General features: G+C 41.0%; 1 protein-coding gene across 1 annotated transcript; it reads right to left on the bottom strand.

Moving 5' to 3' along the window:
• Positions 1 to 1,717: 1,717 nt before the first annotated feature.
• parvg (parvin, gamma) lies at positions 1,718 to 25,953 on the bottom strand. The gene is made up of 14 exons (XM_084060330.1): positions 25,800 to 25,953; positions 24,601 to 24,713; positions 23,452 to 23,516; positions 21,961 to 22,063; positions 20,320 to 20,463; positions 9,917 to 10,032; positions 9,639 to 9,694; positions 9,504 to 9,538; positions 9,254 to 9,315; positions 8,628 to 8,696; positions 8,100 to 8,201; positions 6,353 to 6,425; positions 3,477 to 4,021; positions 1,718 to 2,280 (listed from the first exon to the last, which is right to left on the bottom strand). The coding sequence occupies exons 2-13, from the start codon at positions 24,659 to 24,661 to the stop codon at positions 3,909 to 3,911; spliced, it is 999 nt and encodes a 332-aa protein (XP_083916456.1). The 5' UTR covers positions 24,662 to 24,713; positions 25,800 to 25,953; the 3' UTR covers positions 1,718 to 2,280; positions 3,477 to 3,908.

The following is a 25,953-nucleotide window of genomic DNA, read 5'->3' as shown; positions in this document are numbered from 1 at the left end:
CTCTGGCGACCAGAGGCTGCCAGCTGACAAGACTCTGAGAATGGTCCCTAGACAGTTAACTGTCCTTCAAGGCATATTATTATCGCAGCGATCACTCGATCCTGAAGGTTTGCTCTGTGCATTAATCAATCAACCAACCAACCTTTATCCCTTGCATTGTATTAGAAACCTGCATCCACTTGTGGTGTTAGCGGGTCAAATTTGACCCGTGATTTAACTCGGCCCAAAATACTAAATAAGAATTATCAATATAAGTCGTTTTAAATTGTAAAAGTGTTAAAATTCACTCATTACATTTCCTATGATGAAGACAATGGATAATGATGTTATCTAGCTATAATAGACTAACATTAGAACACACTTCCAAAACAATGAATTAAAAAATACTTGTTTTAGTTTTTTAACTTTAAAATGTTTTAATATTATTAAAAATAGTGACATCTATGGTGTTAGCGAGTCAAAATTGACCCTTATACCATAGAAGGTAAAAAGTCATATATTTTTCATAAACTCAAACTTTATTTTACTCCTGATAGCAAATGCTAATTGAGGACAAGTCTCTCACTCTCAAACATGTAAACATTGGATATTGACAATTCGGGGGGAATTGAGCCACACTTTAACACCACAGGTGTCACCTTTTTTTAAGACCATCAGAATTAACAAAAATGGTGGTAATTAATTTTGTTGCGTTAAAATAGCTGTCTCTTGAGGATATCATGAAGCCTTATTCCAATAAAGAAATGTAAAGGGTACTTTTTACCTATTTAAACTTGAAGACGGGTCAAAACTTACCCTAACACAATGGAAGGGATATAGGAGGTTACAGGGGGTCCCCAACAAAATCTGTTCAACCACGTTCACCAATTTTATACTTCAGATGCCACACGTTGTCCCTGATGGTGCCAGCAAAAACTCTTTTTAGATGGGAGGGGCCAATTACATATCAAGTTGGGGGTCCTTGACATTAAACAGTTTGTCATTAAACAGTTTGGGGACCACCGGGGTAGACAGCCACCTCTGAAAAAAATGGAGATAAGGGGTTTCTGCCCAACAGCAATGATATTGTGGTATTGCTACTTTTACTTAACTAAAAACTTGATCTCAGTTCTTTGTCCACCACGGTCCCAAACAACCTTTACGAGTCACTTGTCACTTCTTTCCCCAGGCAATCAGACTTTTGAACTCCAATCTCCCTAGTAGATAGTATTATAAGTAAGATATATTATGAACTTTAGTTGGAAAAGTTACTAAAACACTGTGTTGGAAAAGTTACTAAAACATAGTAATATATTACTTTACTTATTACTCCCTGCCAAAAATAATTAGTTACTTTACTAGTTACTGGAAAAAAGTAATATTACTTTAAGTTACATATTACTTTAGTTACTTTCCAACACTGTTTGGGAGGTATGTAGGCTATTCCTATGCATTAAAATAGATGAGATGAACACTATGGATGAAATTCATTCAGTTTTGATATTGTTTTCATCTGGGTATGATTGTTTTTATGCAAACACAGAAGGAGGGAGCGCACACCTGTGTCGATGAGGTGCTGGCCAAGGCAGGTAATAGTATTGGCAAAGGATGAGGCCGCACAGCTCTTAGCCACAATGCAAAATGTTTATTTTACACCGACAGTGAAGTGTTTCTCAGGGTCAAAACCCTGAGGAAGACTTTGCTGTTGAAATTCAACATTCTGAGATTGACAATTCAATCCATATTTTCTTTGCTTGTTTATTTGGGAGGGACAGAACATAATTCATGAGCATGGTAAACAAAAACTACATACAGTAGAGTTGAGGACGCAGTGTAAATATATCGGAGTTAGCAAGAATGCCAATTTTCATCCGTAGTCCCGAACATAATAAAACCAGATATGTTACAGAAAGAAACAGATACATGTTCCTGCCATGTAACATCAGACAATCAAACAAAAGCCCCAACAAAACAGCAATATAAAGTGCAAATGAATACATAGAACCAAACTCTGCATCTGTGTTAAAACAGACTAAAATAACACCTCTGCTCCTCAACAACAAAACAAAACATAACAAAATCATATTTCGTCACCTTGCTAAAACAATGGCCCACGTAATTCTTTGAGGAAAATAATATTATTGCATAAAACAGTTCTTCATGACACTGGCCACCTCTGGTAAAATCGCCTATATCCCTGTAGAAAAGGATCATGCTGTTCCCACCCCTGTAGTATAATGGCGTATCTCAAGAGTGTGACCTATAGGCCATTTTATGGCTTAAGTCACAAAGACAATGGCCCTCATTTATCAACGCAGCGTATAAACCGCCGTATATTTTCCATATATTCGGCCGTACACCAACGTCAAAGTCACATTTATCAACGCATCCTACACAGCTGATCCGAGCTTACACTTGGTCCCAGCGTTGATAAATGTCACGGCTGAAACGAGCGTCATTTAAATAACACGCCCTTTAAAAATTCTCAAAACGCCCCGATTTTACGACATGAAGACGAACCAGAATACGACCAAAGACATGAAAAGCCAATAAGAAATAGTTTAACCCCGATCGCCTCGCCTCGCCACACACGCCCCTCTCTCTCTCTCTCACACACACACACACACACACACACACACACACACACACACACACACACACACACACACACCCGCCCAGCTGTGTTTCTCATGTAACCCGTACCGTAGCGGTAATCACGTAGGCTTGAAGCCTACATGAATGACATATTATGATACCAATCAATCACATCGCCATGAATGGAATATGTTTGTATATTAATTTATTTAACCCATACCGAGCAGTGCGTGTTCGAGTTACACTAAAATAAAGCCGTCATGTAGGCTATTCCCATTTCCCAGTGAGACTCGGACCGTCGGACGGGCGAGTCCCGTCCCGCTCCGCATTAATGAGAGATAGCCTGGAGAGAACATTAATGAATGAAGGCTGGTACGTGTTGGACCATGCAGGGTTAAATGTCTGATCTCCCGGTGGCCATGAAAATATAACAGCAGCGCTCTAAACTCCCGAGTGCTCTTGCCGAAGCGCTGTATATTTTGAAAATAGCAGATCTACAAGCTCACAACGCGTCGCTGGCTTGTGAGCTTGTAGATATGCTATTTTCAATACAGCCAGATCTACAGTCTTATCTGAATGACTGTTAAAGCAGTTTTTTTAAATTACTTTATAAAATGTTATATTTTCACAGGGATTATTTATTAGTGTAGATATACATTTATGAGTGGAGTATGTGTTCAGATGCCTGTCAGACAGTCAAACAATGCTGCTCCGCAGGTCTAGGATGGAATAAACGGGTGCAGCCAACGTCAACAACTGGTCTCGACCAGACGTGAGATCTCAGCGTACCGTAGGATAAAGCCCACGTCAGGATATATTGATAAATGCCAAAAAGTGCGGTGATTACGCCGTACGCCCATTATTTGGTCTACACCGCGTTGATAAATGAGGGCCATAGTGACTTAAGCAAGATTTTTTTTTGCCTAAGTCTGGAGTAAGTCACTTCCATTAATAATTTGGCAGGTTTACAATTCCCTAAGTCAAAACACAAATTGACCTAAGTCATTTAATCCTCTTACGTTACTGACAGACAGCGTTATTTGTATGTCAATAGTCATATACTGTATTGCTATAGACGTTTTGGGTGAAATGATTAAGAAATATCATATACTGTAGTTTGTTTTGGTTCAGTTTTTTTCTGTTTTCTGAAAAACATAAATGGCCATTATTTTAGCAAGGTGACGATTTGCAAAGCAACAGCATTTTCTTTCATAACAGCTTGAAACAAAGATGATATAGATACAGTGAGAGGGGCACAATAGTGGGGGAAGATGACACCTCTGGGGGAAAGATGAAGGACTTCTTTGGATCAGATTATCCTCATCGCTATATCTTCACTTGCCGAGTCTTCCTGTCCGTTCCACTCCCGTTTTATTCCCCTCCCTGTGTTTCTTGAACAGAGCGTACAGCACCTTCAAGGTCGCGGTGACGTCTTGAGAGACTATATCTGTCACACAAAGGTGCACAGAAGCCAGTAAGCGATTATTTATGGTCCACCGTCAGCATTCCCAAAACCATGGGAGCGCAAAGACGTGCTTTTACCAAGATTAATTTATGCTAATGGCCCAATGCAAGCTCACATATCTAGTAAAAGATTTGATGGATCTAATCACTCTGTCCTTTGTGGAACAAGAACCCCACAAATGGGTCTTTCTTGTGTGACGCAGGAATCCAATTGAACATGGCATCAAGATCACTTCTAAACTAATTAATACCCACTGTGTGATATGTGTAGACCTCGAGGGCTGGGAATCCCTCATTCAATCACAACAATTACAGTAGCAATTTGAAAGAATCTAAAGACAAATGAAATTAGCCACTTGCTCCTCCAGGGTTAAATTAATTGTGCTGGTGCGTACATTAACAGATATCATGCTGAGGCACTCCTTTAAAATTATAGGCCACAGCTGTCAGGCAATAAGAGTGCTAGAGGTATATGACGTCCTTTTGGGATGACGTTAGTCCTGCCATGGTAGATTTATAATAGAAATGTTGCAATGGATTTTGGATTAAAAAAATGAGTACATTATTCATGCATGTTAACAAGTAATTGCTGAAAGCATGTAAAAAGACATTTTTAGTACAAATTGTGGAGTTACAGTAGAGTCGACCATTTAAACAGTTTTTCACCATTTTTCAGTTAGTTTTTTTTTTGGGCAGGGCTACTGTAAATCAGTGGTTCTCAAAGTGGGCTTAATGATAGATATTCAGTGTGATAGATATTCAGATATATTCAGTTTCAGCGGACACGCCCCCAGGGGTCAGAGCAGAGTGAGTAGAGGGAATAAAGCTTGTTTCTTTTTTTCCACAATATTTATCTGTGGAACTGAGTCAAACTAAATGTACAGTAATGCCTCAACTCTACAGCTTGTAGGTCTGCTATATTCGGCGTACGACACCAGTGAGCAACTAAGTAAATCAGGCATAACCTATTAAAACCGGGAAAGCATCTGTGTCATTTTAGATTTTCGCTAAATGGGCCTATACAGTATATAGTTTTTCAAAAAACTCAGATGTACAAGATGTAAACGCAGATGTACAAGCTCACAGCGCGTCACTTTGCGAGCTTGTACATCTGGTATTTTTTAACTTTTTTTTTAAATCTGGGAAGTGCTTGAATTGTTTTGAAAATGTTTCAATCTTTTAACAATAATCTTCTTTTCTGTGGGGTCCCTGGCACAAAACATTTTCAGATGGTGGTCCGCGGCAAATATATAACAATTTGGGGGTCCTTGGCACAAAAACGTTTGAGAACTACTGGTTTAGAAGGCAAAAATCTCGGCCCTGGCCTCCCTAGGCTGGTGGGGGGAGTGTAGTGCCCAGGATCACTTAGCAAATTGGCACCGGGTGAAAAAAGGGTTACAAAATCGAGGGATAAAAATTATTAAAAAAAGGCAAAGATCTGCCTTAGGACTGAATGGGTTTGCTGAGCATAAAGCAGCTTCTCAATAATGGATCTGTAGGACAGGGGAAAATCCATGTGTACCCAGGGATAAACGCTTTGAATGATTCATCCACATACCGTAGGCTTAATTTATGAATTAGGTATTAGACTAAAGCATGCAGTCAGTCCCTTGGTCTCTGACGCACATGTAATATTTATCTACAGTATGTGTTTATCCATACATGAATAAACTGACAGACATAAACAATAACCTTTCTAACACCTGGGCGATAACACAATGCTTATGGGTATAACATTGCCCTCACGCATGTGCAGTGGCAGAGAGGTTGAATCACCTTTATTATCAGCGGACAGCAGACATCAGTGACATCCTCCCCTTGAGTTTTCCCCATCGGTGCCTCTATTTAAATTAATGATGATGACCTCTGACGGAGCCAATCTACTGTGGTGATACACATCTACTGTACGCGCGTTTCATACTGTAGATAACTCATTCATATTCCACAGCAAATCCCATCATGTCCCACTGTCAAATTCACACCGCCCACGGCAGAGCGAGATGAACACAAACTATTAGCACTATGGCCTTTCCTCATTTACAAAAGAACAGCTTTTGGGCATTCCCTTTTCAACAGGATAAATGCCTTTGACAGAGGACATTGTCTGAATTACTCCCAGTTACAAACATATTCATAAAAATGCCAAAAGACAAAAAACGGCGTTCATTCCCACCAAAGATCTACCGATCTACACGTTCACAATGCTGTAAATTTTTGGTCTCATTTCTCTCTGAATTGAAAGCAAGCTCAGGGTTTATGATGTCAATACTGAGAGTATAAACTTTTGTGTACATGCGGTTGTGAACACACTAACCTTGTGGGTCAATATTGGACACTTGAAGTCCAATGTCATCCAGGAGGGCCAAGGCCAGGGTGACATTTTGAAGCTATACGCCAGAAAAGGATAGATATATTTACATTAAAAAAATGTAATTAGCAAATCTGTTTCAGACACGTAATTATTAAATGATTTATCACCTACACTAGTCTAAGGTAAAGTTGAACGAATTTCTATCTACTAAGGCAGTGGTTCTCAACCAGTGGTCCTTGAGGGGGTTCCAGGTGGTCTTCAGCTAAATGATGGAGAGTTGGTAACCAAATGGACCCTTATTAGATCTTTAACTCTTGAGCACGTAACATTTTACGGTCTCAAGAGTTAAATTATTGTTAAACCTCTGCATTACTTAATTAACGAATTGTTATATTGATGAACATTTGCCTGTTATCTCTCCTATTGGTACCAACATCAATACAGCATGGAATTGTGGAACAAAATCGTATCTACGATAACAAAATATTCAAAGGTTTGGTTCTGAGAGTCTAAATCTCATCAAACGGTGGTCTGTGGCTCAAATGCCGAATAAATAATGGACCTTGACATGAAAAGGGTTGAAAACCACAGATTTTAGCCGTCTTTTTTTAGCGGTGCCAACCGCTCTACACTTGACTTTGTCCGTCCGTATGTCCGTATGTCCGTTTGTCCGTTTGAGCACGGGCTTTAAACAGCTATAACTCCAGTTCGCAGCATGCCAGCAAGTCCAAATTTGGTATGTGGACTTAGACCACCAATAGGGACGAGCATTGACTGCTGAAGCCCCGCCCCGCCCTATTATAGCGCCACCAGGAGGCCACTGGCTTTAAACAGCTATAACTCCAGTTTGCAGCATGCCACCAAGTCCAAATTTGGTATGTGGACTTACACCACCAATAGGGACGAGCATTAATTGCTGAAGCCCCGCCCCGCCCTATTATAGCGCCACCAGGAGGCCCCGCCCCAAAGGCACCGCTTCCTTCACACAGGGTGTGATTTTTTTTTTTACACACAGACTTGTTTATCGTGCTTATCAGCCCTGTCAGACTGTGCAATTCTACTGTCATGTTGTTTTAATAATGAGGTGGCAACACTGACTGAGTCCATTTGTCGCGACACGGCATGACACCGTCACTTACTGTGCTCCTATTCATCACTCCCCATGACGCCATGGTGGTACCGTGGTCAGACTACATTGGTATCCAACTAGATTAGGCAGGGGGCCACAAATGTAAAACGACTTGAAGTCGGCCGGGGGCCACAAGACGATAAGAATGAACAACACGGTTAACCGTTTCTGTAGCAGTTTCACAACCAAAAATACAGTGCTGTGTATACATTCCTAAAAGTCTAAATAGTAGCCTACATTTTATTATCGTTAATGGTTAATTTACCATTAGGATTTGTTAGGATAAATGGTTATGAAAGAAAATACAAAATGGTCATCCCTATGTCATTATGATTGTATTGTACAACCAACCATCCAATAATTATTTATTTTTACATTGGAAAATAGGGCCACAAGAAAGCGCCCTATAGGGGCCGCCTTGGCTCGCAGGTTGCCGGTTGAATATAAATATCACATTTGTGAAATATTTGGACAATAATGACAAGCCCAAGATTGGGATGCCAACAATCTTTGAATTGAAATTGGCCCCCTGGCATCCCCCACTGATTTAGCCCACACATTCTTTAGACACCTTTTATAGGAACACTAATATGACAGAAAAAAAACCATGTGAATCCATACCATCTCAGAGTTGTTGACAGGGGTCAGGTTGAAGTCATACAGCGGAACATAGAAGCCTTCCAGCTGTCCAATCAGCAGCAGCAGAATCACACCGTCTGCAAACTAGATGGACATTTGAAACACCGGCAACACCGGCGTCCAAGAACAGGTTGAGAGCAGGAACTCATTTTCATTTACTCCCACACACTAAGTCATTAGTTTGCAAACTTTTTCAATGAAGGACCCCAAATGAATATTTATTTGATCGCGGACCCCACCAGAAAAGATTTTGTCCGAGGGATGCCCATAAGAATTGTGTTAAAAATGTCAAAATGATTCCATATTCCAGTGGTTAAACTGATTGTGATGCGATTAACACTTTTTTTCTAGGGACCCCCTGGAACCCCCTCAAGGACCCCTGAGCATCCCTGGGCCTCCACGTTGACAACCACTGCTCTAAAAGTGATAACTGATGTGTCCAGAATGTGTTTTCTACAATAGGGGCTACAATTTCCATGATCCAAAATAGTGTTTGAATGCTGGGTTTACCTGTTTTTCCATGTCAGCCACCTGCAGGCCCATGGTTATCACACTCTGATTGACAAAATGTAAGATGGCCTGAAAATTTGAAAATATAAACAGTATTATCGATAAAACATGATTGTATATAACACAATTTTTTGCAATATTCTGGACTTTCGTGGTTTGTTAGTGTGGTTTCAAGTAAAACCACTTGGAAAAAACTATTAACAAGGAATTTGAATTTGTATTACGTGATGGAAATCACCTATACTGGGAACAGGTATTTATTAAAGAAAACAATGTAGAATAGACTATTTTTAAGATGGCCTAATACATTCCGTTGAATACATAAAAATCTTGTGATGGAAATAGGAACATAAGTAGGTCTCTAGCCTATATAGGTGGCTCCAATATTATAACACTTGACAGTGACTATGGGGCAAACAAATTGGTCATACTCTGTGCTCGTGGTGTCTTATCCATAGGAATTAAAAGTCTCAAGTCCTACATCTGGTCTAAACCCACGTGACACACATACAGGAAATACATCGAAGTTTGGGTGTCAAAATAGCATTTTATTCATTCAGTCCCAGATTATAGCTTGAATGTCTTAAACAACTGCACATCAGCAGTGCTGTCAATCTCTACATTACCTTTTTCACAGTGTTGACCTTGTGAGCGTCCAGCTTCAGTAGCGCCTCAATAGGATCTTCCCCTGTGTAGACCAACAGTAAAGGGCTTGATATACTTCTTTACGAAAATAGTCAACCTACGTACAAGCCCACGATGCGCCGGAGCGGTACGGCATCATGAGCTTGTCGATCGGCTCTTTTCCGTGTGCGACACACCGGCATGTATAAATTCGTCTCAAAAATGTCAACTCTGCTCAACACTCTTACTTACTGTCTGAACTGTCACAGGAATCAGTGCTTGTATCACTGTTGGACAAAATAAAAAAATAGATATATACTGTGAATTTTTGATTTCTCTTTAATAAACATAGATCTGCTCAAGCACATGGAATGGGATGTCACCGACCTTTCATCTGTAAGGACCTCAATCTGTTTGTCTGATTTGATGCCAGTCTTGTTGACCTATATGCAAAACACCATGAACCAGAAAATGTGAGTTGTTTTCATGAGGCATCATGTTTGAGAACGAAAACATTGAAACTAGGCTGCCACATATAACTGAACTAATCGATCTAATCAAAAAAAAAATTTAAATAGTTAGTTGGCTAATTTTATAAAATAATCGATTGATAATCCCTACGAAAATAATCGATAGTTGCAGCCCTAATTGACAGTCAAACTCACCTCCACGAGCAGCACCTCGACCTTCACATTTGACGGCAACTCCAGATCCGGCTGAAAACGCCTCACCATGGCAACCAGCAGATGAATAGTGGCCAGGAGGTCTTTGTCGTGGAGAACTGACAGAACACACAAGAGAAAATCAACATGCATACTAACATGAAAGACTCTCCTCTCTCTGTGCTCCGGGCAATGGAACAAAACAATATATAATCTTCTCCACCGACAGACAGATGATTAACAGAGTTCCCCCGTAGTGTCAGCTATTTTATCTCCAGCCCTAATCCCCTTCACAGTCATTCCCCATCTTGTGAAGGGTTCTTTCTTTGCATGGGTGGAATGTGGTCTCAGTAACAAAAATGCTAAGGGTCCTTTTTAACAATCTAAGGCACACTGTAGTGTTTATGCAAAAATGTAAAAGCCAACATTTTACGTTGAAATATGTATTTTAAATGGCCAACACGTTGTGACATATTACATGGGTCTTCATCAGGGTTGTCAGCAGCAGTAGCAAACACACCTGTACTGTGTTACACTAATGAGTTGCGAGGGTGGAGGGTTCTTTATCAGTGTCAAAGCCTATTGGTCCAAAACAAGGATGTGATGCATCATCGGTAGTAGAAGGGGACTCCCTCTTTCTTTGGTGTCTTGCCCAGGTGGGCGTGGTTATATGCGTAACCCTAACCTTAAATTCACAAAAACTATGCCTCAACCTAACCTTAACCTCACGAATACGATGCCCAACCCTAACCTCACAAACACTATGCCTAACCCCAGGGACGTGCACAGATAGACTCTAGGTGGTGCTAGAGCACCTGCCCTTTGCCCTCTTGACCTTTTTAAAAAAGGGTTGTTTTTTTCCCCAGTTTACAGCAGGGTCTTCAACAGGGGGTCCGGGAGGGTCCTCAGAGTTACTACAGGGGGTCCGCCAAATCTTAATGTGATACGATTTTTATTTTTACCATAACCACTCGAAACCTAGCATGCCTTTTCTGAGGAGAACTTTAGCCAAAAATAGCCGATCTATCTGCTATGTTTGGCTAAAGTGGTATAGGTGTAGAGAGAAACAAGAGCAGACTAAGTAAACAAAATAAAGTATAATTTACTTGAGCACCTGCCCCTCAAAATGTCTGTGCACGCCACTGCCTAACCCTAACCTCAGGGGGAGGGGGCACATAAATAAAAGATAGGCATAATGTGGCTACCAACTCAAGGTGATCCCAGTTCATGTACATACAGTATGATCAATTCATCAATCTATAACCAGGTCAAAATGTTTCTGTTCATGATATCACCACAACAATCAATAGTTCCATATTATTCATCATTCCTGAAGTAATATTGAACAAGAAAGGAGAAAAGTCTATGTCATCAAGGACACAGTATTTCATTGCTTTTTCATTGTACAATCCCAAAGGTCTTACATTGGAGTAGTCTTTTTAGGCGGTCCTATTTGAGATGCTTGTTTGCAGTATTTTGCATCACAAAATATGTGTTTTGAGTAACTGTTTTCTATCCATGGAAGCGATGTATCCACACTGTGGGGGGTTTCTGTCCATATTCAGAGCAGAGGTTCATTATGTGTTCTTCCTCTGTGTCACATACAGTGCTTAGTAGATGGAGTCTTTAGATGGAAACTATCAGCCATTAAGATTGTATTTCCTGGCTAATATATCAGTGGCTTTTTGTTGGATCGCACTCTATTAATCCCCATCTGTTTTTCTGATTTTCACATCTAGGACATTGTTTTTTTGTTTTGCTGTATTCCAAAGATAGTGTAGATTAGTCTATGTAGCTTCCAAACCATTGTTATTTTTGTCCAATTAGGATTGGATGAGGTCCAAATGATTCTCTCCTCCCACACTCCTAGATGCAGGTTGATATAGGAAGGTACATACTGTAGGTCATGCCCCATCGCTGTGCCCCACGACTCTGTGTAAAGTTGTTCTGAAAGAGCAAATACTGTACATGATTCTGCCTAACCTTTAGTCAAATGTTGCATCGCGGGCAAACCTTCTCCATTGTAATTACTAATCATGTATGTATTGTCAATGTTTTTTACTTAATCAATTTTGTTTATCACATGGGTAGTGTGTTCTGAATGTAAGACTGTAGTTTGGAACACAATATTTGATATGGTTGCCAGTGAATATTCAACAAGTAAGACGCGCGAATGCAGGAAGCGAACGCAGCTTGAAAATAACAATTTCAAACTAAGGCGTTTTCAACTTGCCATCCGGCCTGAAATATGCACAAATGACATGGAATTCTTAGATATCCCAATAGATGAACTTGTGTAGATGCTTTTAGATGTGTTATTTTTGACTGTAGCTGCTATATTTCTCTCAGAGGAGTGTAATTAGTCACCCAGGGGCAGGCGGCTTGCAGCCACACTGTAGTGCACTCTGAGATCTGTCAGCAGCCAATGAGAGCGTGACTCACATGGGGGCGCGGCTGCACACAGGCAGTGCACACAGACACACACACAACCCGAGCACGGTTTCATAGTAAGCTAGTAACAACCCGAGCACGGTTTCATAGGAGGCGCGCCTCCTTCCGCTGCGTTCGCAACCACTTACAGTATGTCCTATATACTTTGCTGTATCAAATCAAAGTTTATTTATATAGCACATTTAACATGACCAGTTCAACCGGCTGTACAGGTAAAAAAAACTAAAGGCAAACAATGCAATATAAACAGACAATAGCATACAATGAAATAAGCACAAACAAACAAACATTAGCACCAGTAGGGGCTACATCAGCTGTCACTGAAGGCCAGGGAGAAGAAATTAGTCTTTAATAAGGATTTAAAAATAGCTTTCGACTCGGCAGCTTTGATGCGTATGGGCAAATTATTCTAGAGCCTGGGGGCAGCCGCCGCAAAGGCCCGGTCACCACTGTTTTTTTCCCCGTGGGTGGTGGCACCTCCAGCAGCAGCTGGCTGGCCGACCTTAAGGCTCTGGATGGAGAGTGGTCGGAAATGAGATCTGCAAGTGACAAACATTAAAATCTTAAAATCAATTCGGAAGCGGGCAGGGAGCCAATGGAGCGAGGCCAAGACTGGCCAAGACTTGTATGATGAATAATTGCCGATCTAAAAGCTCACAACATGTCATGCTTCGACGCATTGTGTGCTTGCAGATCTGCTATTTTCGCTGCGCAACTAAGTATAAATCACCCTTAAGCCTACTAGAAACAAATCTTAGACTGCCTTGTTTCTACATGAATAGACTGGACACTATTGTTTAGAGTGCAGTGCCCCTGTGGTTGTTTATACTGTATGGACAAAAAGAAGACTAAAAGCCGGAGTTGCAGACGATAAAAACTGCCATCTGAACAAACAAAAAAAAGATGATTATACTATGGTGTGGTATGGTGGTGTCACATTATGTGTGAACAGGACATGTAAACCATAATACACTGGAAGTCGTGGTGTTAGACGTTGTTGAAAAGGACAGCAGAGGAGACGACCGCGAAACATCATTTACTCAACTTGGAACCACATGAAATCTGACATCCCATTTCTCTGGCGAACATTTAGATACCAGATCTACAAGCTCGCAACGCCACGCTGTGATAAGATAAGATGAGACCTTTATTGATTCTGCGAGGGAACTTCAGTCACCAAAGGAAGCACAGCAGTCAAGATACAGTTGAAGGAAAAATGAACCCATTAAGTTAAGACCTGAGGCCGATTCTTTAAATGCCTTCTAAATCAGTAGTTCTCACGCTTACATTTTTTCCCCCAAAAATGTAAAAAAATAGCAGATGTACAAGCTTGCACGCAGTACGGCACGAAGTGACGCACTGTGAGCTTGTAGATCTGCTATTTTTGAATAGCCAATGCAAAAAAATCTAAAATGACACAGGTAGATACAGCAGGCTAAAGACATCACCGAAAAAGCTAGCACCCTCAATGATAAACATAAATATACAACAGTATGCTAACTATGCACCATCAACAAAGCTTGCATTATGCAGGACAAAATTAATAATACGGATACACACAGTAGCCATGTCAGACCTTGTATACAGTAGGTCAGCTATTTTTGGTAAATAGTTTTGGTTCTATCGGGATAAAAGGAGGAGACCAAATGTAGACCTCTGGGGGACCCCGGTCAACTAGGGAGATGCATATTATCACTGTGATAATGTTGTGAAAACCAATCATTTTCAAGATGGAAGCACAACTTGACTTGCACATTGTGAAATGAGACACTTTGCCAACAGCAACAATGCTTACACTACAGTACATAACCAGAAGCCAATGGACACCCTCTCTAATTAGTGTTTCTGATGAGTGCCTTTTGTTCCAGTGAATAGAACTCCTACTGCTACAGCTACAATGACCCTCTATCTAGGCAATTGTGTGCTTCCAATGTTGTGGCACACAGTTTGCAGAGAGCAGTTTCAGAATGCCATTTAGTTGGAACATTGGGCGGCTGCAATTTGCTTCCATTCAGCCACAAAAGCATTAATGAGGTTGGACACTTCATGTCGGGGGATGTGCAGGTTGCAGGGCAGGAGCGTCCAGTTCTTTACACACTCATTTCAACAAACCGCATACTGTATGTATGGGGAAGAGTTAGGGGGGAAATAGTGCAGGTGGGGATTGTAATTCTAAAACAGGAAACAACCTTCTGCGATGGTTGCACTCCCGCCCCACAATTGTCTAGAATGTCATTGTAGCTGGAACAAAGGACACTATTACAAACTTTAATTAGAAAGGGTGTCTTTTTTGGTCCGAGTGCAATGGTTCGCCCCCTAAATTGAATTGTGTGTATGGTGGTGTGGAGGGGATTGAAAAGTTAGACAATCCCAAGTCGCAGAACATAAAAATGCCACCCGCAGAAAGAATGTTGATTATGTTAGTATCTGTGATCAACACATGTTAAATCGCCTATTTTATGCTGTGTGAGCCAGGCCTTATTATTGGCTCGTGGCTTATAGCTCTGTATCAGTGGTTCTCAAACATTTTCATGTCTAGGACCCCCAAATGAATATGTAGTTGGCAGCGGAACCCAATCTGATTTGTGCCAGGGACCCTCACAAAAGATTTGTGTTGTTAAAATGTTTCCAAAAAAATAGTAAAAAAAAATGTCCATATAGTGGCCAAACTATATGCAGGCTTTTGGGTTATGCGCTCTAAGGACCGCAGCTCATTTCATCCTGAATGTGTGGTGTGGTGTGGTGTGTAGTGTTGCCAGATTCTGTGAGAGAAACAAGCAATCAGGTCTAGGAAAACCAGCCCAAAAGAAGCGATTATGGGCCTCATGAGCACTTTAACATATACATCAGCTATTTGAAAATAGCAGATCTACAAGCTCACAATGCGTCGCGATGCGACGTGTTGTGAGCTTGTAGATCGGCTATTTTCAAATAAAATCTTGAGGGGAAATCATAATAAGCAGATCTGGCAACCCTGGTGTGGTGTGGTGTGGTGTATGTGACAACTCGGTAATTTCGAGCCTGGCGTCGAAGCGTGTCAATCTGCGTGTGAGTGCTACTGTATATGGACAGGCATGATATCCAAAGCAGCCCTCAGCCTACAAAAGGATGTCTGTGGACTACTGATCCCATAGCCTGCGGGGACCGTAAACCCATGCCAACAGAGCCCATAGGCCGTGGCCGCACATGCAGAGCGTAACCGTGACAACAGAGCCCAGCACAGTCCGTGGCCGTGCAATGCGCAGGAACTCTGAATCTCCGGGGGGTTCATGCAAAAATGCTAATAAAACAGCTTACATTTGGGGAAAGTGCAAAGCGGGCTCTGTTATTGTCTGCATAATGGTAATGCTCAATGCTCCTGTGGAAGTTCAGATCAATTGCTCAACCCACTGAGGAGAAAAAAGGGCATATCAGACAGAATGACAGATAGAGGTTCCTTAAATCGAGTAGGATATATAAGACATCATTTTTTCAAGATTTCTTTGAAAATAACCGATGTATATGGGGTTAAAGTGGTTAAAACAGATTTTTATACTATCATTAACACATTTTGCTGGGGACCCCCTTGTGTGACTGAGCCACAACTCACACAGTATGAACCAGGCTTTAACCTAACCACTCTGCTTGTTGCGTAGTAAGTTGGTAAGTAAGGAAGGTACTAAAATGTATTTACTAGAGCACCTTTCACAGACAATGACAGTCACAAAGGGCTTTATAGAACGCTGCTGCTCGACTCCTTACTAATACCAAGAAAGTTCTTAAAGGAGGAGTTCACCCAAAAAATGAATTATTTTCTATCAATTACACACCCCATGAAGCCTTGATTTCATGGATTTATTTTTGTTTTTGTGGCATTCCTAAGACAATAATTTGATGACCGTGTGTATTTCCGCTAGGATCGAGACGCAAATAATCTACTTCGTGTCTCCTACCGGATACATTAGCCGGTAGGAGACGGGAATCAAATTATTAGCTTAGGAATGCGACAAAAACAAAAATGAATCCATGGATTCAAGGCTTCATAGGGTGTGCAATTGATAGAAAATAAGTCATTTTTTGGGTGAACTCCTCCTTTAAATCCTGTGTGTCAAAGAATTGATATCAAAATACTACCGTTGTTGGTCTATAAAAGCTTTGAATGGTTGAGGGGCCAAAATCACATTTCTGATCTTGTACGATATCATGAACCATCCAGACCTCTCAGGATCATCTGGGAAAAAGTCTGCTTTCTGTCCCTATAAACCAAAAATAATGGTGGGGAAGCTGCATTTATAGTTTTTATGATCCACATATCTGGAACAAAGTCTAATAAAACTGCAGGTATGCTGCCACTCTTATTTATTTTTAAAACACATCTAAAGACCTTTCTGTTTGCCGCTGCCTTTGATTGAGTTATTTTTCTCTTTTCTTTTCTCTTCTGCACTGTAACTGTACAGTATCTATACATTTTTACTTCTTTTGTTTTATGCACCCTAATGTCCTAATGATTGCGTTTCCTTGCTTGTGTAAAGCAGTGGTTCTCAAACTTTTTCACATCAAGGACCCCCACATTGACACTTATCAGCCCGCGGACCCCCATTTGAAAAGATATGCCAGGGACCCCCATAAGAGAAGATTTTTTACGGCTCAGTGATTCTCAACCATTTTAATTTCAAGGACCCCCAGTTTGACATGCATTAGGGCTACAGGCCCCCATTTAATGGCATTTCTATCACTTGGACCCCAATGTATATCGTAAAATCAATGTCAATTTAACTCTGAGAGTGTACAAATGGAACCAAATGGACCCGTTAGGGTCCATTTGGTTCCATTTGTACACTCTCAGAGTTACAGACCCATAAGGGTACATTTGGTTCCTGACTACCATTTAGCTGGGGACCCCCTGGAACTCCCTCAAGGACCCCTGGGGGTCCCCGGACCCCACTTTGAGAACCAATGGTGTAAAGCACATTGAATTGCCTTGTTGTTGAAATATGCTATACAAATAAAACTGCCTTACAGGTCTATTGCTCCGTGTGTAGGACATCTCTCCGGCTCAAATACATACTGTAGCGACGGCCACCATATTCAAATGCTAAAGTAATTCCCCATCTATTCTAAATGATATGCTTTGAACTGGGGAGAATATTCTGATGTGTGTCTGGAAATAGTGGTAAATGATAAAGAAGCTCCTACAAAAAAACAACACAAAGTCCTCTGCACAGGAGAACCCCCCCAACCCCCTTCATTCCAGCAGCACAGCTCAACTCCCATGGGACGTCAAAGCTATAGATATCCCTGAGAAATGATGTTTTCACACAAATAAAAGAATAGAAGCCTGTATTTGGAAACAAAGGCATAGTTTTAATTAATACCAGCTTTAAGCTGTATTTCCCTGCCGGAAAAATCCTTTTCACACAAACAAAGCTCCCCTTTACGTGATTGATATATGGAATGGAACTATTGATGGTTATGGTGATTTGGTCAATATGTACCTTTATTCATGAGCAGAAACATGTGTATCAGATTATAGATTGATTAATCGATTGTGTGTAGTGTGTACATACAGTATGAAGTGGCTGTTTAGCAGGTGGCTCTATAGGAGGCAGAGAGTGTCTGTCTGTCTGTCTGTCAACCGCTGGACCAATCACCGCCCCAAATGTCATATGCACGCTGTTGGTCAAGAAAATACTTCCGTATTTTTTCCCACATAGGCTACAGTATGTTTTACATTTTCTGAAATATTTTATTTTAACTGTAAGTGTAAGTTAACTGTAAATGATGTAAGTCAAAAGCTGAGTGCATGCGCCTTTATAATCTTTTTGCACACAACACAATACCTTGCTACAAAGCAAATCATCCCGAGTACAGAAAAATAGATGGTTTGCATGACAGAAACGCCAGAAGTTGCAGACCTCCATCATCATCAATGAGATCCACAAAGGGAAGCCGTGTACACCGGCACCGCCATAGACCTCGTCTAGACCAGGAAACACATCATGAACGATCAGATATATCTGCAGCAGCAGCAGACTCCACTAGACCTCGTGTAGACCCGGAAACAAATTATGAAAATGAACCGGAAGAGGAAACAAACAGGTAGGCTACGCCACCTTCTGGGACAAAAGTATACGTGGTCACCTTTTTAAGAGACCGGAAGCAGATTGGAGTCTATTATTTCCAATGGAAGAGTGAACGTGAACACATGCTTCTGAACCATTCTTTAGCCCCATGGTCACTGAACTAAATATATTGGGACCCAATCGTCACAAGTCACACAATCCTCCCAAGAATTTCAGACATTCTCAGAGAGACAAATCAACACACTCTTGGAGGGTCTAGCACCAGTAAACATAGGACGTGTAGGATTTGTGTACCATTTTGCCTACAGTATATACAGTAGTGGCTGTAATTGGGATGGTCTATCTTTCTAAATCAGTGGTTTTCAACCAGTGGTCCGGGGACCAGCAGTGGTCCTTGAGGGTGTTCCAGGTGGTCCCCAGCTAAATGATGGTGAGTTGGTAACCAAATGGACCCTTATAGATCTTTAACTCTTGAGAGCGTAAAATGAAACCAAATGGACCCGTAAGGTTGGTAACATTTTTGTTAAACATCTGCATTACTTAATTAAAGAACTGTTATTTTGATCAACGTTTGCCTGTAGTCTCTTCTATGGTACCGACATCAATACAGCATGGAATTGTGGACACAATTGTATCCAACGATAACAAAATATTCTAAGTCTTTGGGTCTAAGAGTCTAAATCTCATCAAATGGTTGTCCGTGGCTCAAATGCCGAATAAATAATGGTCCTCGATATGAAAAGGGTTGAAAACCACTGTTCTAAATCAACCATATTTTGAACAGTTACAGTATGCACAGAGCCTATACAATGACACTGATGAAGAACTTTATGGGTTGCAATGAGTTAGCCATTTTAAATACATATTGCAATGTGCAATGAAGGCATTGTAATTTTGCACAATCACTACATTGCTTGCATTTCACATGTGTGATTGAGACCATTATTCCACCCATGCAAGATGGGATAAGCATAGAAAAGTACACCTTAATCACTTGAACCCCAGCATTAGCATCCCTATTCTGGGGAGAACATTCGCCAGAAATAGATCTACAAGCTCACAAAACATAGCAAGGCAACCCATTGTGAGCTTGTAGATCGGCTATTTTTCAGAGATTTGGTGTAGAGGGGAAAAAAGGAAACTCAAGTCTGTTATAGAGAATAGAGGGTTTAAGTGGAGAGAGAGAGAGAGAGAGAATATGCAGTCTGGAAAACGGATGCGCTGAGGCGTGTAAATTAATGAGAGTATAACCAGTGGTAGGGCCCGACAAGCTCAATGCTTCTCCTTATCCCTTTTTTCAGGGACTTGGACCTGCATTCATGCGAATCACCAAATGGACTATAATTAGTTTACTTTGTTTGATTTGTTATTATTATGATCATTACTGTTGTTTTGTAAATCAACGTAACCCATTAAGACCTGGAACTGTGTCATTTTTAGATTTGAGCTAAAAAGCATTATTTTACACTTTGGGCTATTCAAAAATAGCAGATATACAAGCTCATAGCGCGGCACCGAGTGCCGCGCTACGAGCTTGTATATCTGCTATTTTTGAAAAATCGTGAAAATGTGTGAAAATCTTTGAATGTATATATTTTTAAAGCGAACATTTTTAACTCAAATCTTTGCTTCTGGGGGGTCCCTGGAACAACATATTTTGATGGGGGTCCGCGGCCAAATACATATAATTGTGGGGGTCCTTGATATGAAAAAGATTGAGCACCACTGATATAGAAACATACGTTTTTCAGAATACTGTTGGGATTTAGGAGACATGTAGAATCGGCTTCAGGTCTCAATGGGTTAAAGTGAATGAATTGTATATATTTTCTTACTGTATTTGTCCAGTATCTGAAAATAAAACTGATCTGAAGTGAAGTGAACTGAACTCACGTTTGACGTTCCACTTGATGAGTGAGCTGTCTTTCAGATCCAGCTGCTTGTCCAGCTCCTGCAGGATGACCTCCAGCTTGTGGAGCTGAGCGGTGCCGGTCACTGCGATCTCCTCCACAGGGAGGTTCACACCAGCTAACCTGCCTGCACAGAAACACATAGTTATTGGCCTACAGCAGTGATTCTCAAATGTTTTTTTTTTTTTTGTCTGAAAATGTTTTGTGCCGGGGACCCCCACAAGAGAAGATAATGTGTTAAGAGACATATATACATATATATTCATTAAAAAAACATTTTCAATATTTTTTTAATATTTCCAGAAATACAAGCTTGCAGCGCACAAAGTGACGCTCTGTGAGCTTGTATATCTACTATTTTTGAATAGCCAACGTATATAAATGCATAAAGTGGTTAAAATGATTGTGAGTGATTTTTGGGACCCCCTCAAGGACCCCTGAAGGTCCCTGGACCCCACTTTGAGAATCACTGGCCTACAGCACCGTTTGGGGCCCACCACCAGGGGTCCAAATGGACCCTTCCGGGTCTGTAACTCTGAGAGTGTACGATTGGAACCCCAATCTACAGTACACTGTAACGTGTTAATTTAACTCTGAGAGTGTACAAATGGAACCAAATGGACCCTTGGTTCCCATTCGTACACTCTCTACGGGTCACAGACCCGTAGAGTCCATTCATTTGGACCCCTTGGTGGTGCCCTGACGCGACATTGAGAACCAGTGGCCTACAGTTTATATTTGTTTTATGAATCGAATGTTCAATGGGTTCAGAATCTGAATAATTCTAATTGCCAGGTGCGTGTCGAACTATTTACTCAAAATATAGATAGCTAAATATATACTAGAAACTAGCTACTGTACACACTAACGACTATAGAGGCTGTTATGGCAGCGTAAGTTGACTAAATACATATGAATTATTGCACATGGACATTGGAAGCAGTGGCGTGCACAGACATTTTGAGGGGCAGTTGCTCATGTAAATTATACTTTTTTTTGTTTACTTGATCTGCTCTTTTTTCCCTTTACACCTATACCTCTTTGCCAAAAATAGCCGATCTACAAGCCCGCGAGGCGTTGTGGGCTTGTAGATCTGCTATTTTTGGCTAAAGTTCTCCTCAGAAAAGGGATGCTAGGTTTCGAGTGGTTATGGTAAAAAGAAAAATCATATCACATAAAGATTTGGCGGACCCCCTGGAGTAACTCTGAGGACCCCCTAGGGGTCCCGGACCCCCTGTTGAAGACCCCTGCTGTAAAAAGGGCACTTCTGGTCAAGAGGGCAAAGGGCAGGTGCTCTAGCACCACCTAGAGTCTATCTGTGCACGTCCCTGATTGGAAGTGATTGTGGGAAACAAATGTATATAGTGTATTGAACATGGGAGAGACTTCTCATCGTGCCTCGGGTCGCACACACGTTTATATTGTTTTATTGATCGTGTTATTGTGTTGTTATATTTGCTTTGGGGGGGATATGTAGTGGGGATTTATGTGTGAGTATCGTCTCTGGTTCGTGTCGTGACTCGTGTAACCATGTTACTTGCCATTATGTGTTTTATGTGTGGAGCCGTGTGGAGCCGCGCGTGTGTGTGTGTGCGTGCGTGCGTGCATGCATAATTGTCATTACCCAGCAGGTGATGGAGCACCAGTCCATCATATAGGTCCTCTTCCACACTTTGAACCACTATGTGATCTAGTGTCAGAGTTCTGTTGAGCCACACAATTAATGCCTGTGAAGACAATTAAGCCAGGTTTATACTTCGTCATACAAAAGTGTAGCACTCCGAAAATAGCTGATCTACAAGTTCACAACACTTTGCATTGCCAACACGTTGTGAGCTTCTAGATCGGCTATTTTTCGCACCGTTCACTTTCATCTATTCCATACTATACTCACCTCTTGAGTATACAATAGAGGGGGAAATATTATTATAATTTGTTTTGCCAGCCTTAAGACAAGATTATATTCATTTTTTAGAAGTAGATAGAACCTATCGTAATTATATTCCAAAAAGTAATACGATTATCTGTAATGCATGCACTATTATTGCCACTAGCCTGCATTTAAAGAAGCAAGCTTTAGCCGGTGATAAGCTGTAGTTATTCATGTATTTGTTCATTCAAATCATTTGGACAGCAGTCAAATGTGCCTTCCAGTCCTATCCACTGTGTGTGAGAAATTATTCATTCTCTCAACAAAAACACAATAGGTAGGCTTTGTAATGTACTTTCCATGTTAGCAATTACCTCACTAAGTAACTATTACTTATAAGACACAGAGAGATCTTTATGGTAGTCTATAGTAGCATATTATCCTAATGGACTTTGATGTTACAATGAAAGATGAATGAAACACAGTGGAAAGATAACATGGATATTGTTGCTGTCGCGTCAGGTTGGAAACCTCATTATGTCCAAAACTGATACTTCTCAGGATTCAAAAATAGCAAAAGAAATAGCAGATCTACAAGCTCAAAACGTGTCGCGAATGCGACACGTTTTGAGCTTGTAGATCTGCTATTTTTGCTACCTATTTTTGCTACCTACCTACTATCAATACTGCAATGTAGAAGTACTCCGTTACAAGTAAAAGTCTGGAATTAAAAATGTACTTGAGCAAAAGTACAAAAGTATTGGTATCAAAATGTACTTAAAGCACCAAAACCTAAAGTACTAAAATGTTTGAAAATAGCAGATCTACAAGCGTGTGAGCTTGTAGATCTGCTATTTTAGTGTAGGTTTAAAATAGGGCTGAAGTGGTTAATGTAACTCAAAATTGTACATAAGTACAGTACTTGAGTATATGTACTTAGTTACTTTACACCACTGCATTTTTGTGACACTGGAGTGTGACAAAGACTATAGGGCATTCATTTATGGATATGGACATAGGCCAAAGAGGCTTCTGCCCGACAGCAACAATATATTAAAAAGGCAATAAATCATGACTCGGCGACAAAGTGTCAAGTGTCATCATGCTGCGTTGATACTTTCATCAGTTGACTTGACATTTTTATTTGTGTTGAGCATCACATGACACGACACTTTGTCACCGAAGCAGAAAGAAGAAGAAAAAAAAAAAAAAGGCTATAAGGGACTGCTCATACTGTAGGCCTACCTCCTTCAGTCTGTGAAGCTTTGGGTCTTGTAAGGATGTTGGCTGGATGATTTTCCTCTTCTCTCCTGTGTACGAACAACACACTGTTATGACCCTAGGGTCATAGTATGTATTCTCCTGTGAGTGTGTTGCCCTGTGTATGTTTTCCTCCTCATTGGTGTGTTTGTGAATGAAAGGTGAGGAGTGACTGAAGGAGTACAAGCTGGGGTGAATGGTGACTGAGTGGTGGCTGAGTGAGTGGCTAACTATGAGTAGGTGGAGCCAGGCAGGTGATTGGCTCCTGTGATGATGGGCTCAACTATAAAGCTGGCTGGCACCAGTTGTTTATGGGCGCGTTCGAAAATACAGCACTGAGCGCACTGGCCAATACAAACTAATAGGCGAGTGTGCTCCAGTGCGTAATTTCCGAACGCACCCTTTAGTAAAGTTAAATTGGTTCTCAAAGTGGGGTCTTGGGACCCCAAGGGGTCCTTGAGGGAGTTCCAGGGGGTCCCCAGCTAAATGATAGATTAGGCACCAAATGGACCCTTATGGGTCTGTAACCCTGAGAGTGTACAAATGGAACCAAATGGACCCATTTGCACACTCTCGGAGTTAAATTGACATAGATTTTACAATATAAATTGCGGTCCAAGTGATAGAAATGCCATTAAATGGGGGTCTGTCTGTAGCCCTAATGCATGTCAAACTGGGGGTCCTAAAATGGTTGAGAATCACTGATAGAGCCGTAAAAAATCTTCTCTTATGGGGGTCCCTGGCATATCTTTTGAAATGGGGGTCCGCGGGCTAATAAGTGTCAATTTGGGGGTCCTTGACATGAAAAGGTTTGAGAACCACTGGTTAAAGTATTTTCCTCCTTGCCAGCCTCCTATTGCCAATGTATTGTATTTTGTTAGAATGTTTCTGAGTTAAAGATCTGTGACTGTAGGGGTGGGTGACCTCTTCTTAGTGGTTGTTTTGTTTTTTAAATGCATTCAAAGATTGTGAATGATAGACATGTAACATTTAAGTGGGTGGTTGAATGGTGGTGGGTGAAAAGGGTGACATAGCTTCATTTATACATATTTATTCATACTGTGTATACAGCAAATGTAACATTATCTCAAATAAATAGTATATAAATATATATATGAATGTTTACACATATACCTTGGTAAGCCTCATAATCCACATTGTCAGTGTTCTGCCAGGTAAAGATGTCCCCTTCCATAGCTCCTTCAGAGGGTATGCTACTCACTTTTCTTCTGGCTTTTCAGCAAACCCTGTTAAAGGGCGATATTCGAGGTGCTTTTGCATCAAATATAAAATACGGCAAAGTAAAACACGCAACACATTATCAACAGTATCCATCGGACATCGGTATGGATAGAGGGAGCGTAAGGGTAAAAAAAAGAAGAAAACTGGCTTATGATGGGAAAGGAACTGCCTATGTAGCTGGGAATGCTTGTGCGAGGGCATTGAATGAAAAACACTCTTCCCCCATCCTTCAAAAAACGACTTAACCACATGAACCTTAGCGTCCCTTTTCTGGGCAGGTCAGAATAAGCAAACATTCTCTAGATCTACAAGCTTCTAATATATTACCGCAGAATAGATTTGGTGTAGGTGGGAGGAGAAGGGGGGTACAAGTATTATGCCCCTGGGGGACCCCATGTCAATGAAGTAAAAAGGGTTTAATTACAGTATTAATTGTACTGAGCAGCTTCTATATGAGCATTATTGTAACTTGAGAGTTCCATAAGAGGATGCTGTAAAAACAGTATGCATGCTGAGCAGACCTTCCCAGGATAAATTAAGGTTGAAAATAGAGTAGGCTACACATACTGTAGAAAAGATTGATTTCTCAACCGTCAGTGAGTATAATGACAATTCATTTGTCAACAGACAGAAGAACCTGCTTACAGTAGATGTCTTCCAGACTTCCAGAGTGACTCTATTGTGGTGGATGATGACCCCAAAAATTCATGAGGCCACCGCTGTCACATTGAATTATGCACCCCCAAACAGAGGACAGCAAACAAGGAGGAAATTCATGTATTCTGAAAGAACAGTATGTATGTAACCGGAATGCAACGAGACCTAGAATGTCACACTGTTACCCCAAAGAACTACTGTTTTCTTTGTGTCTGTGCGTGTGTGTTTGTGCGTACGTGTGTGTGCGTGTGTGTGCGTGCGTGTGTGTGTGTGTGTGTGTGTGTGTGTGTGTGTGTGTGTGTGTGTGTGTGTGTGTGTGTGTGTGTGTGCGTGTGCGCGCGTGTGTGTGTGCGTGCGTGCGTGTGTTTCTTTCCTGAAAACAGCAGAGTCTGAGACAAAGTCACAAACATCAAAGTCTTTTTGCATAAGCTTACCTTCAGATAGGCCAACCTTTGCCTGAACTGTTCTGTCGTTAATGCCCTCAAAGCTGAGGTATACAGCCAACAGAGAGTTGCAATAGTGAAGAATACTTCTGAAATTAATCCACAAATAATGTTGAAGGGTCTGATTGTGCTCAGTTTACAAGCA

Source organism: Gymnoscopelus microlampas (genome assembly GCF_963454915.1).
Source record: "Gymnoscopelus microlampas genome assembly, chromosome: 6".
In the NCBI taxonomy this organism is placed as follows: domain Eukaryota; kingdom Metazoa; phylum Chordata; class Actinopteri; order Myctophiformes; family Myctophidae; genus Gymnoscopelus; species Gymnoscopelus microlampas.
This window is presented reverse-complemented; position numbering and strand designations above follow the sequence as displayed.

Bases quoted from the DNA above. Each gene is read 5' to 3' on its own strand.
- parvg (XM_084060330.1), bottom strand. From the start codon at position 24,661: ATGGAAGGGGACATCTTTACCTGGCAGAACACTGACAATGTGGATTAT. The intron at 22,064-23,451 runs GTAGGCCTACAG...TTGTCTTCACAG, and splicing joins AGCTTCACAGACTGAAGGAG to GCATTAATTGTGTGGCTCAA. The intron at 9,316-9,503 runs GTAAGTAAGAGT...TGGTCTACACAG, and splicing joins TTCCTGTGACAGTTCAGACA to GGGAAGATCCTATTGAGGCG.